The sequence below is a fragment of the Brachyistius frenatus genome, unplaced genomic scaffold (genome assembly GCF_029030835.1).
Source record: "Brachyistius frenatus isolate BFR_SWC_R1_liver_20210118 unplaced genomic scaffold, ASM2903083v1 Contig_456, whole genome shotgun sequence".
In the NCBI taxonomy this organism is placed as follows: Eukaryota; Metazoa; Chordata; class Actinopteri; family Embiotocidae; genus Brachyistius; species Brachyistius frenatus.
Window position 1 is genome coordinate 129,569 of NW_027211055.1, and position 14,744 is coordinate 144,312.

Consider the following 14,744-nt stretch of genomic DNA (forward strand, 5'->3'; position numbering starts at 1 on the left):
CATAAAACATAAGTTTAATGACATCAAACAGGGTTGATTCGGGGATATGACCCCTGCCCTAATGTGAGTAATAACAGAAGCAAATGTTGATGGATGCAGAAGAGCTGCTCTGATATTTCTGACCCACTGCTCCTCGTAGTTCACAACACAGCTGTGTGAAAGTGAAGTGTCACTAATACATTTTGAATGAGGTTGCAAGTGATTGGATTTAATGATGTGTCTTTTTTGAAAAACAGCAGTTTGAAATCCAGTGACTCTGAGGAAAGTGCAACCTGTAACCATTACAGCGTGCACTTTCCTCAGAGTAACTCAGTGTAATATAAGAATTTCTGGTAAGATTTTATAATTAGTGTACAAAATGAAGGTATGAAGAGTTGGTCATTAATTACTTTAAAAAAAATGTTAACCTCAAGTAAAAAAATTTTTTTTTACACAGATGAGTAATGTTTACTTCCTCGTAAAATATGTAGCAAACTGGCAAATCTATTTATAAAATTCAGTAAAAAAAAAAAAACTGTTTATTTATCTTACAAGGTTCATCAAAAAGTTCCAAGACTGTTCCTGTTGCTCACTATCAGAGCACAGTGTTATGCACAGGGCAGGGGGAAGAAAAACCTTTCATGTTGCTTGATCCACATCAGCTCCTGTGTTACACGTGTTTTTGTGACCACTGATATGTTCTCATTTGAGATTTCACTATGGACCTGACATTACATTTTTGTGTCAAACTCAGAAAATCTTCTGAGACCCAGGAAGGTGCGTCAGGTCAGGAGCATAACCAGGTGGGCTGTCTTTGATATTTGTGGGGTTATGCACCTTGACTTCGTCCCCCATGGTCAGACAGTCAACGGTGAGTTCTGTGACGTTCTGAGGTCTCTGATTTGCAAAGAAACAGCTTGTGTCAAATCACATTCCCCACAATTCATTATATACTGCTTGAATTCATTCATTAATTCATCATGACTTATGCATTACTTAGAGGTGACGTGGAGTTTTTTGACCTCCAGTTGAGCTATGGACCAGTTTATTTATGACCAGGTGCCTGTTTAGTTCGTCTTGTCACTCACACGAAGACGCACATGGGTGACGTGATACAGATTCATGTCCCAAGTCTGTATCCTGTCCTGCCAAGGGTTTCTCTACTGGCACCAAGAAAGGAAAGGAACAGGAGAAAAAGACTGGAAGCAAGCAAATGCAGATGTAAACTACAGGATTCAAAACATTCAAAAAGGTTGTCAAAAACTCCCAAAAAAAGGCAACCTCAAGTATGGATCTGTTTCTTCTGCTAATAAAGTTCTAGTAAACATTTGAGAAACATATTTTCGGTAACATTGCACTCCCTATGATGGACTGTATTACAAATGTACTCTGGTTTAAAAAAAAAAAAACACACACATTAAATAACCATTTATGTCTGCAATCGCAGTAAAATAATTTCACAGTTGTGTGATTTCTTTATGTGTTTTGTAGGAGTTCAATGCTGTATGTTTTCCAGCTTCTGTTCAACTTGACTTTTCCATTAAGACAACCATTCAGTAATCCACACACACTCGAGGTCTCAGTTCAGTCATCATCCCTCCTTCCCCCTATTTTCTCAGCCTTAACTTAGCACACACACCAGCCCGGTATGTGCCATTGAGAGGTCAAGGTGACACTTTCTTAAGCACAAAAAAAAAACACATGCGTCTACAGAAATGAAACCTGTTTGAGGTGATGCTACAGTGAAAGGCAAAACATTTTCAGGAGCTTTTTCACGTTCGTTTATAGTTGAAGGATATTTTTTAAGGATCAGTTCAAGGAAAAATATCAGAGCAAATGATTTCCTTTTGTATTCAGTGTCATAGCTGCTCTTTTTTGTGGTAACCTTATTCAACTCCCTCAGATCACACGTTCATAAATCCCTTCACAATATTCAGCTCGTTATCCACAGAAAATAGAAGGCAGCTATAAAATTCACACCTCTCGGCTTATCCAACATCATCAAATTCTATTCGCAAAATGGCAGCAGTAATATATTTTGTTGGTCAAGGTTAAATAGACAGCCTGTTCTCCTAAAGGACTAATGAAATCATATATTTGGGCTCATGAGGCAGTAAACATGAGCCAACTATAGTAAATTCCCCTGATCGTGGTCAGAAATGAAGATACGCGTCATTTACTTTATTACAGAAGTGGAGCTATTTTCCTGCTCGTTTTTGTTCAGAATACTAACACAGGCCCTCCATCCATGATTGATATCCAACTGGAAACATTCACCTCTCCTCACTCGTTGCCACTTCCATCTTATTCATCCCATAACAAACACCCACATCTGCCTGTCGTTGTTGATGCTCCCTTCTTTCCTCCCTCACCCTCCAGTTCTCTGCTTCCCTTCAGCTCTCGTCAAACTTCACAGGTAAATACAGCAGCTCCAGTAGAACCGGCACTGTCATCTGTCTTTTTTGGGCTGTGTACCTTTGAGTGTCTCTCCTGCAGGCAGTCTGTGTCTATCATAAAATTTGCTGATGGAGGGGTGAACCTGTAGTAGGTGTGCACATCAGAGCTAAGCCTGAAAACTGAATTTTCGAAGCAGTGCTGAACGGAAAAAGAGGTGAGGTGCTATCCTCACCTGAAAAGAGAAGACCAGACGCAGTGAGGAAATTGAGTGTTATGCATACAAGAAAAGCGAGAATGAGGAAATGGATAAAAGAGGACTTCACACTGAGATGAGGAGGTGAACTCTCTTTGGACAGAGCCACCGGTTAGAGCCATGAGTTCTGAGAGGATTGAAAGCTGCATTTGGACGAAGTGAGGACAACAATTTAACTTTTGGTTCAGATAACAAATAACCTGTCTGTGTGCGTAATGCTGCCTGCTGAGAAGTTATTTTTCCTTCTGTCAAAGAGCTGCGCCTGCAGCAATACTAGAGGAAACAAGAGCAGAAGGGCCTCAGTGAGTGCTCCAGAAGGAGAGACTGGTCTTAGCCACAAGGGGATACCTGTCCTGCCCCGTCGCGGGGTCACATGTTCAGTGAAAGAAGAAGGCAGAGGATAAAAACACATCATGCAGCTGCACCAATTTATAAAGGATAAGGTCAAAGAGAAACACTGATGATAACTATTTTAAGAAAACAACAAAAGGGTCAGGATGTGCACTGATCAAGCAGACAGTTTGAAGAGAAGTGAAATATTTTAGGTCAGTGCATCCAATAGCTGTGGAACCATTCAAAAACACAAGAGGAAAAGTTAGCATATTACCAAAGTCAATCAAATTCATTATCTGGGCACCATGGATGTCTATACAAAGTTGTGTGCCAATCCATACAGTGGATGTTGAGATATTTCACTACAAAAGTGAAAACTCTGATGCACCAAAGTCAGACAGATAGCTGTTGGAGCATAAGTTTCTATTTCATGCATTACGTTAAATACTATCATCATGTGGTTCTGTATTGACTATATTTCCAGTATCTAATGCATCTTTAAATTAATGAAACTGTCATGTTCAGTAAAAGTTTATTTCATATCTGTACCATCAAGCAGCTGATGACTAAATGCTCCTCACTGATTCTTACATCAGGTTTTATTTAAGACATCTCACCCATTAACCCTCGGTGTTACAGTACATGTAGGATGATGCACTGTCACTTTTGCATGAACTGTGACACACCACAAACAGTACAGCTAGAGGGTCCATTTTCCCATCATGCTACACTGGACTGTGTCTTATTTCTGTCAAACCAGCAACATGCATTATATATTGTATATATTATATAATATTATTTAGAGTTGCAGGTTACATCAAAAATGAGAGAAAATGTTGAGTCACAGAAAAAGGAGGGAAACAAATTAGTAAAAGTAATCCAGATTAAATTGGACAGCATTACTTAATCTTGTAAATGCGCTGACGGACACTCTGCAAATTCCCCGTTTCCTCAAGGAAACAAGCTGGATGCTAAGCTGGAGAGCAAACACCAACCCGCCTTTCTGTTAGTCCAGGTAAGATGTTTCCTTCGCAGCTGTGGGATCCGTCAGGTGGACGGGATGTGGAGGGATTTGGTTGGGATTTTTCTCTGTCTGTATCACACAGACTGTATGATCACCCTGTTTTGCATATTTAATAGTTATACAATATTCTGTGGATTCCTAATCACCATCTGCTTGTCCTTGAACTATGAGAGAAAAACTTACCCATATGCACAATGCAGAAAACCTTTAATTACAACTATAAAAAATATTGTCTCAAGTCTAACATTCCAATGCAGAGCTGTGCACAAAAAATAAATAATAAAATGCACTATATATTTTTTATTAGAAACTCCTCTGCAGAAAGACATGAATAGATTGAAAAGTCTGCAATCCATCTTTGTACTGGTGGCAAGAATAAAGCAGTCGAGGTTTTGAATAAGCACATGTGGACCAAAGTTAAATGAAAGTCTTTGGGGTCACTTAAGGCTTAAACTCTCAATTAAAAGTCCTCAGCAGAACTGACAGGTCCGTCCCTGCGTAGCTGTCTGCTTTCAAAGCACTAAATAAGAGTTGGTTTTCATTAGATCTCTGTCCTTAAAATCATTCTGCATGTAGTAGCCATTATAGTGTTTGACCTTTCAGGATGCTGCAAATCAAAAGATATTATTATTTTTCCATTTGGACATCTTACTCAAGTTACAGCATAGAAGTCATAATGTAGGACACACTAGAAACTAAAACAAAAAGGGAAGCAACTTCAGTCGTGTGGAAGTGGTTTGTTTCCAAAAGATCAGATGTACAACAAACCCAAGTCATATGTTTTTGCTGAACATCTATTAGCAGACTGTTAAGGTGTGGTCAGATCAAACGTGAAGCGAATTATTCCCACGGAGCAATTACATAAATCAGTGCAAAGAAGCAAATGTGGTCTGAACACAACATTGCGTTTATGCTGAAAAATGAAACCATAACACTTATTTTTTTGCAGTTGTAATTTCTTGAAATTAATAATAAAGTATTTTTCAGTATTTCCTTATAATGAGTATCATAGAATTATGATGAAATTCTTTTAGGGCCGCATAATTTCTGGCAGTTAGTCTTTCCCTACTTTGGTCCGACTGAAATGCTTCAGTCAACAGTAACTTCTGGATTGCCATGGACATTTTTGAGTTTTGACATTGATGGTGCCCAGAGGAGCAACAGTGTCCTAATGACTTTAACGATCTTCGCACTTTTACTCCTGTGACATCGTCAGATGAATAATTCTGGTTCTGAGTGAAATATCACAATAGATGGTTTAGACCTACATCAGATCAGACATTCTGACATGTCGAAGCAGGAAAGGCACAGGTGTCTGCACTTCACTTGGGGGATGTCCCGCTATTGTGCACGCTGCTCCGTTGTCCCATCTGTCATGGTTTACAGGGACACTTAATGGAACTGAGCCTTCATCAATATAATTAATTCCACTGCTGGTTTTCCCTCTGTGTCAAGTCAAAATGTCTGCTATGAATAAGGATGATTGACGAGAGACTTCCTCCAGACATTCATGTCGCCCTCAGGATGAACTGTATCTTTCTATCTGTTGCCGTCATCTGTATTTACGTATCCAATACTTTTATGACCAAATATCAGGAATTAGCTCATGTTAGCATGCTAACATGCTAAACTTAGATGGTGATAATGGCAAACATTTTACCTGCTTCACCTTATTGTCATTGTGGGTATTAAGCATGCTGGCGTGAGCATTAACAGCTGTTGTGCCTAGCACAGCCTCACAGTGCTGTTAGCAAGGCCAGATTTCAGTCTTGTTTTATGGTGGCCTTAGTGGAAAAAATAAAATCAATCAGGACAACATTTAAATTCAATTTGGGTGCAGCAGCTCAGTACTTCAAATTTGTGGGGCAAAACTGTTTTCCACAATAATTTAAACATTGTCTGCAAGCTCTCTCATTGTGACTCTTTACAGCATCTCATCTGGTCTGATTTTAATTAACTGCTTCCATTCTATTGTAAAGCTTATGAGGACCTGCCGGTTCAATCTGACCATAAAATCACAGTTGATGTTTGTTTGGAGATGAAAATCTGACTGAAGGCAAAGTGCATGCAGTTTAAATGATTTCTGTGTTATGACATTTAAGCGTTTCATATTTTTATCTGCATTGTTGCGCAATTCGTCTCAGTTGACCAACCACAGAGGAAGAACAGGGCATGTAGGGACTGAAGGCTGAGTAGGTGTTTCTCCTCCGGCAGTGTTGTTGCATGTTGGCTGGAATTCCCTCTTCTCTACAGATTACAGCTTTGTAAAAGCACACATTTTCTTCCAGTGGGTTCCTCCCTGCAGATACTCATTATACACAAAGACCGGGGCAATACTCGTTGGATTAGCCCTAATCTGGGAAATACAACTAGATACGGCCCACATGCTAAAACAACATGACAGAAAGGAATCTACGGCAGCGATACACAGATATAGCCTGTGGCTCTCCGAGTATTATATGGAAGAATACACTTGGATATTTCACTGTGCCAAGGCAAAAGTGCTGTTAACTCTCCACCTACACATTCTCTGCATCTACTGCAAAAGCATCATCCAAGAAGCACTATTATAAGAGACAGCGTGATACAACACACTCACATTAAAAGGGCTATATTCCTGCAGAAGGCACACCAGAAAGTGGAGAATTTGATCTTAATCCATGGATTAAAATAATTATAAAACACAACTCTAAAACACAATTTATCATCTCTAACCATCACTTTTGGTTCCCAGTATTGTAAAATATCATGACAAAATTGTCTCACTATGGAAAGAAAATAGACTATGAATAATAAAATAATGAGGCACGAACTGTTTCTTGTTTTAAAACAACAAAACACCGGAGCAGCGATGTGATTTTGTCCCTTGACATTCAGGAACGAAAGCTCGTACAACTTTTCCAGATTTATGAAAGCGGCTTCTCTAAATTATTCACCGCCCCGATGGCATCTTTGGTTTTCTTTTTCATCATTCTGTGTAGTTCACAGCTTGTTGTCCTTGAGCAATCTCAGGTAACATTTAGTGAATAACAGCAGAGATTTCAGAGGCAGCCATGCTGAAGGACGTTGTGTAAGACTGCAACAAACTGCTGCAGCATCAGTGTAGCTTGTCAGTAGTGATCACCGTCGCTCTGTTACAGTGCTGACATGTAAGCACATTCTGATGCACAGGATGAAAGACTAACTGCACATCTCCAGTGGCTTGCCCCCGAAGCTATTCAGTACTATTCTGCCATTTCGCAGCATTAAGACCAGCCAGGGCCGAAGAAAGAAGATTCTTTCTTATGATAGCTCTGAGCTTCTCTGGACTGATACATGCAGCTTTTTCGCACGTGACTGTAAGCTATGTCTTCAGTCAACTGACATCCAAATGCCTCTATTGTAGTTAAGGCCATTTATTTAGCATCAGTACTCCCCTGCTCAAAGAAACCAAATGCATGTATGCTGCATGATGGCCTGTGACTCATGTCTTGCCCCACAGCAATGGACCCTAAAAGCTCTTATTTAACAAAGAGTCAAACCATCTATTCATGCCAGAGAAAATATTGCTTTAAAAAACAGCCTGGTGTGCACCTGAAACGACCCTTTAGTCACACAGAAATTATTCCGAAGACATAATAAAAGCTGTTATGTATTAGCTACGCTTCCACAGTGAAAAAGGCGTGACAAATCGGAGGATGAGTTGTCAACTTGGTACAGGTCATCCAAACTGACAGGAGCCTGGCTGCAGGACACACTTTCAGGTCTCTTTCTGTTCTGTTCTGCTCCCAAATCGAGAGGATCCATTTAAAGCTTTCAAATGCAAACACAAAAGTCTGACTAGACAAATGTCTAAGCAAAGGCAGTGGATATGTTTTTCATGCTCAACAAGTATTGGCCATTGAATTCGGACTTTCATGTAGTAGCTTTGAACCCAAAAGTGGATTGTTTGGTCCTCTGATTACCAGTGACCTCACTGCTATGTCAAAAAGTTGGTTTCAGTGATCATGTATTATATGTAGCCGATACAGATTTAGGACTTTTTAGGCCAGAGTGAGGAGATAGAAACTATAATGCAGAATGCTCTCGTTCAGGCCACAAAATCTGACACCCTTGACTCTGATGCACATGCATCATTTATGATTTGTTGGTTTAAATGAGTTCTCAGAGTTATGATGAATTCAAGGTTGTTATGAATTTTTTGGTTGCATATTTCTTTGGCTATACTAACTGCAGCAAAAATTAAAGCATTGTTAAACTGACATTTATCTATTTGAAAGCTCTAACACTCTGATCTAACGACTGAAAACTGTAACGTCACAGCTTCAGAAATGAAGGCTATTTTTCAGTTGGTGCATCGTTATAAAAGGAATTGTTCCACATCTTGCCACAATTTTTTTCTCACAGAGAAGGTAAACTTTTTTTACTGTACAAACTTTAATGTTTGTACAATAAATTATTCACCTTTGCCTCTACAAGAGGAAACAACTGGCTTGGCTGCATCCTGAGCTCACAGCCAGCACTAAACTAGCAAACTCACGGAGACGACGAGACTCTGTTGGTCTCATACTTATGTTTTTGTATGGATTAATAAATGAGCAAGATTACCAGTCTTTGTGCTCAGCTAAATTTTATATTTACTGTACAAACACAAGAGTGGTTTCAATCTTCTCATCTAAGGCAACAAATTGAACAAGCTTTTTTCCCATAATGGTGAACTATTCCTTTAATGATATATTAAACACCTCACACCATTACAAACATTCAGAAGACACAGCTCGGCCACTCTAAGTTATTACACAATCGCCTCATTGTCATCACTTTACATAATTGTGACAGCAGTTTCCACTCAACTGTATAAAAACAGCTGGATGAAACTAACAGAGATATCATATTTCCATCAATATTTCCACGTCATTTTCCACCATTTCAGGTTTGACCGGTCCTCTTTTGATAATGTCATCTCATTTTGACATAAATATTATGGATTTAGTTGCAAAGCCTAACACCACAGTCAATGAATGGCTGTTCTTCTCATAAATTGTATGTTTATTATTAAACGATGATAGTGGGATTAAAAAACAAAGAAAAAGACAATAGTTTCTCACATGCTAAAGCTGCATAAAAGTATTGCAAAAGCTAAAATGTCCTAATTTGGGTAATGCTGATGAGTCAAAGTGTTCACCACAATGCAGAAGAAGAAGAGCAGAAGGAGGAGGAGGAGGAGGAGATCTGGCTGCATGAACTGGTCTGTGCTGCATAAGTGGGACTGTCCATTGCCTACACACTGAAGTGCTCTAACATTAGCCTCTGTCTGAGCAGCATCACACCGGTTGAGTCATAGCAGAGGGAGGATAAGTAGCTATAACACTTTAATAAGAAATATTGCGAAATATTGACATTTCATCAAATCAAAGTTTTCTTAAAAATCCAGAATGTGGTTGTTCAGGGATTTTTGTTGTTGTTGTTTTGTTACATCACATAGTAGTACACCTAACACACTCAGCCAATTCATTCACATGCATTTAACACTCCTGTGAATTAGGAAAAGGCTAAACACACTTTAATTATATGTTAAGTTAATGCTTGCCTGTCACTACATACAGAAAATGCTATTATTTAGTTTAACTCGTCTCTCATTACCCAGCCGGGCTACCCGCTCTGCCTCCACCGTCTCTTCCTGCTCTGACCTTAGTCTTAATAAATATAACCTTCCCTTTTCTGCATTTATGCACGCAATCAGTCCTAGCCTGCAGCAAGGTGTCACATCAATAGATCCTGCAACGTCACTCCAGCCACAAATTGGTGAGATAATAAACGTAGTGAACTTCTCTTTGTCGGAATCAATTCAATCAAGTTGCAATGACTGCACATTTGATGCTGCAGTGTGTCGTCGCCTGTTTAAAACTTTGTTTGTTTATTAGCTTTTATATCAATCCAAGCACTGAAATTGAAAATTCAGCATCTCTGGCCAGAGGAACCTGGAGAATCAGCCGTATGTTAAGTAGAAACGGACCGGCACAGAGAAAATGAAACCTTGGTGAGAATTGATTTTTCCATATTGGAGAACAAACTGGAGCCACACTCACACACACGATGCTGCTGGACTATGGCCTTCCACCTATTGATTCACGCTGCCAATAACGCGGTCATTTGCCATCAGGGATTTGCAACAATCATTATATACTGACCCAACTGGAGGACAGCAGTGTTGTCCTGCTTTATTCCGGTCAGAATCCATACACCAAACACAAACGATAAGCTTGGAGCAAAAAGTAATTACTCGGATCCGGTTTTATTCTTTCAATTGTTAATTTCATACTAAAGAGGGCAGCTATGCAGACAATACCAAAGATCACAAGCAGTAAGCAGATTTAAAATCTCAGTCTTCTTAACACTTGCTAATATTATCAAAATTGATGATGTGAGCTGTGGGAAAGCACGCCAATGACTAATCTGTAATTCTTGGCAGAATAGAAATGTGTCAAATCCCAATCATCACATTCATTTGCTACATCAACACCTGCCAGGCGAGCAGGGTATTATGCAATCCCGACTACTATATAACAATTGTGTAGTTTGGTGCATTTTCAAGCAATTTTGTGCTCACAAACTGACCTGGCTGGTCTGCATAATGAGCTGCTCATTGGACTTTTTCAGCTGTGGAGCATCAAGCTGAGCTTGCATCAGCTTATCTCATTGAAATTAATCCTCCTGATTATTCTGCTTTTCTTCTTATCCTTTAAGAAAACCCTAAAGCTTCTTTCATAAACAATGGATTCAGGTTTAGTCAAAGTCAATTCCGGCTATGGACAAACTCTTCACAGTTTCTGCTTTAGGTCTAATCTGGACAAGCCAAGCGTGTAACATGCATCTCTTCCTCAGCAGTAACTGCTGAAGTGCCCTTGAGCTGGGCTCTGACCCCACAGCTGCTTCGGTGTAATTACTCAGCAGCCGACAGTACAAGGCTGTGGTCAAACTAGGCAGCATTAAGGTGTGAGTGTGTGAATGTGTGTAAACCTGCATCAGCCTGCAACTTCTCTCCCAAGGCTGCTGCAGGCCAATTGTTTGGTGAGAGCTGCGATGCTCGCCGACAACTAAATACAAAGGCATTTAGCAGTTTTAGGAAAGCTGAGGGGCCCTGGATGTGTGAGGTACAGTTGTGTTCCAATTCCCTTTCTTTTTTTTAGCCCTATTCTCACTTCATTAGGTTACACAGTTGTCTCTCCGGCAGCTGACAGAGTCTAGCACAGCCGCAGCTGATCCACAAGCATGAAGAGTGAAGTGCAGTTGGTGGAAAGAAAGATAACAAATTAATTCTCCAGACAGAACTTGGTGCCCTACATGGCAGAGGAGGAACTGGTAGACCAATTATGAAGATATCTCACACTCCTAAGCCCTTCCTATCAAATCCGTCATGCTTGTGGAGATGACTACATGGGCTTCAGCATGTTACAATTGATACAGTGGGCTATTTATCCATCAGAGGGAAAGACTGCTGGTGGAAATTGATGTGATATCTAAAATCATTATGGAAGGGACAGAAAGTCAAACGCCTGATTGTTACCCACACACACAAGTGTACATATAGGTTACCTAGAACAAAACAGCAGAGGTATTCAAGCACTTGAATGATACAATCATCTTAACCAGTAGCCACCCACCTGCAGCTATCTCGCACCTTACATCAAAGTGACTACAAACAATGGAGTAATAGGTGCAGGTCAGAAAAGTGGGTTGCTTAGGTATAATTTTTTTTTTTTTAAGCTGACAAAAGGATACTCCAAAATTAAGAAAGAGCACCATTTTTCACTTGCCCCTTCTCTTTATTCTGCGTCTCAATAAATGTGTCAAATTTTTTTTTGAACATGTCATTTAAAGTGACAGTGACAACTCCTCGTACAAAAATAAACAACAGCTGAGGTTTTCAGTAAATATGACTCATCGTTTTGTTATGTTTTCCATAAATTTTGGCATTAGCTAATTCCACTACTGCAGTTTACTCTTTGTTCAATGATTAATATTACCCATTCGCATTTCAACATTTGCATACAGTCCCTACTGTCGAGGCTTCATCTGACACAACAGTCAGTTACAACAACAACCACAATAGCAATATGTTCTGTGTGTGCTTTCAGGCACAGTCATCCAAATGCTGCTCATCAGCTTCTCTGGAATTACTGAATTACTGTCTCCAAAATCACTGTGTTTGGCCAATTACAGGCCATCCAGCTCCATCATCCAGCTGGTGAATTTTGGATGCCATAAATGAGGAGTTTGACTATATTAGGCAAGACACTTGGCAGGTGTCGGTGTGTGTGTGTTTTTAAAGAACATCCATTTTACTCAACTACCAACTCCAGCTCATAAACAGCTGTGTAGTTTTTAGACTGGCCTGCCAATGAGACAATTTAACCAGAAATCACTACACAAACTCTGTGTGCGTTTAACTGTATGTTGGCTCAGAATTTACAGCACTTTTACGTCACTTTTTGGGCACAATTCTAAAAGAATAGATCCACCAAAACAAGAGGGCGTCTGCCTGTTCTTATGCACACGAAACCTATTTATACAGCGTAAAAGTACTCACAGGCGTGTGTGACGGAGAAACTGTTGGAGGACTCCAGGTTGTCAACATTGTAATTGAGGTGGAAGGGTTTCTCTGTCACATTCTGGTTGGTGTTATACAGCTGGACAGCAAACCTGAAGGCGCTGTGCTCCTGCACGGTAGAGCGCATGAACAGTCCACCTACAGGAAAGAAAATGTCACACAGAACAGCGTTAATTAGTCCAATCCCAGCATGCATAAAATTGCACTTATTCTGTCTCCAATTCCCGAGACGAGGATTTTACTTACTTACAGCCTGAATGCAGTCATATGGCTACAATTACGTATTATATTAAAGATGTACATCAGTTTATTTCACAAAGGAAGCCCACAAATATAGCCATTCCACTAAATAATGCACTGCAGATACTGAGAGTCGTGTTTTGACAATGTGGATCAACTACATTTTTTTACCAAACCGCCCATAAATGCGCGCAAAATCCTACAACCTTCTGCGTTCATGAGAAACATTAAGCAAATAACCTCATCATTGCGATTTGCAGAGACGTGTCCTATATAGATTATGTGAACAAAGAAATGTAAATGTAGAGAGTTTCTCGGTGAACTTACCAATGTTAATTTGGTTTGGAAAGCCTGCCAGCGAGTCCCCCAAAAAATGCAATAAAACAAGGACTGTCGCTATTGTGCGATGCCACATCTTTCCCCGAGAAGTGAAATCAACTCCTGGTCTGTGTGTGACAGAGGAAGTGCAGGGAGAACCATGTACACGGGCTTGTATACGGAAAGAAATCCACAAGATGCGGCGGGTCTCTCGATCTCGCTCTCTCTCTCACTCACTGTGTGCACCCACGTTGAATGTGTGCCAGCGCAACTGCAGCGCCAGCCCTCTGCTGCTGCTGCTGGAAACCTAAAGGCAGTGTTTTATCTCAAAGATGGTGGTGGCGGAGGAGAGGAAAGGCGAAGCTCTTTACTGTGGATAAAGACCATTGAAATGGGCCAGAGAGAGTGAGAGAGGGAAGGAGGCAAGAGGGGGGGGGGGGAAGAGATGGAGGGAGGGAGGCAGGGAGTGAAGGGGGGGCGTTTATCAAACTTGGTCTGACGTTGAATTATAACAAGAGCAGCCTACCGTCTTCCTCCTCACGTCACTGCAGAGTTGGTAAGTGAGGCGGTGCAGTCTTTGCTGGGTTTAGTGTGTGTGTGTGTGTGTGTGTGTGTGTGTGTGTGTGTGTGTGTGTGTGTGTGTGTGTGTGTGTGTGTGTGTGTGTGTGTGTGTGTGTGTGTGTGTGTGTGTGTGTGTGGTGCAAAGAAGCCCACACCAGCATGCGGTCAGTGTGGACCAACACTATACTGTTGACTTGTGCGTGTCCTGCCTGTGTGTGCAGACCATGTAAGTATGCCATCTATCCATCCATCCATCCCTTCCTGCTGTGTTCACATGTAGCACTCATGCAGCAGCAGTCCTGCACACTAGCAGCATAATCCTCGGCTGTCCCCTGCAGGTGTTTCAGTGCAGAAACTGGAACTGTGAGAGCTAATGCACTGATTTATCACTGTTTAATCGCTTGCTGCCAAGTGGCCTCACTAATGTTATATATTAGAATCCTAATTGACTTACTTGTGTTAGTCATTTGGATTCACACTCATTTTTGTTGGTGCCATGAACACTTGATACATAGGATTCAAATGTGGGGTAATCTGGGTTCTCCGAGCAAAAAAACAACAGCGGCAAAAAATATTTTCATATTTTTTTCTGCTGTTAATTTCCCAAATCATCCCATACAGATAAAAAAAAAACACAAGTTTCCCACATGGAACACAGGTATGACACATTTCTACCACATGTTGCAACATATGATGACACTGGGACATGTTTCTCATCGACAAAATACGTTTCACGTGCAAAATAACGTGTTAATGTGGTCACGTGATCACAAATTTTTGCACATGTGAAATTAATGTTTTCTTTGAGCGATTTCTGTATTGAATCCATCACAGACATACATAAATAGATTCATTTTCTCACCAATGTTGCTAAAAAGACAGCAACATGTCAGCAATGTGCAGTTGAGTGCACATTACTGATCTCTGGTAAAAGATATTTTCACCGTGCAGACGCCATGTCCTTGTCCGTCTAAAGAAAGTACAATCGCCAGAAGGACTCTGACTCACAAAATACAAAATGAGATGTCTGCAGTTTTCATCATGATTAA

General features: G+C 40.4%; 1 protein-coding gene across 3 annotated transcripts in view; it reads right to left on the reverse strand.

The window, feature by feature from the left end:
- The window catches only part of LOC138614132 (glutamate receptor 3-like), a 68,383-nt gene extending 54,888 nt beyond the window's left edge, over positions 1-13,495 (reverse strand). Inside the window, exons 1-2 of one of the 3 annotated variants that reach the window (XM_069687369.1) lie at positions 13,144-13,494; positions 12,556-12,714 (exon numbers count right to left, since the gene is read on the reverse strand). In XM_069687369.1, the coding sequence (XP_069543470.1) occupies positions 12,556-12,714; positions 13,144-13,231 (247 nt within the window). In that variant the 5' untranslated portion in view covers positions 13,232-13,494. Of the gene's footprint in view, positions 1-12,555; positions 12,715-13,143 lie in introns of all 3 variants that reach the window. The other 2 variants (XM_069687368.1, XM_069687370.1) reach the window with 2 other exon arrangements.
- Between the last annotated feature and the right edge of the window lie 1,249 nt (positions 13,496-14,744).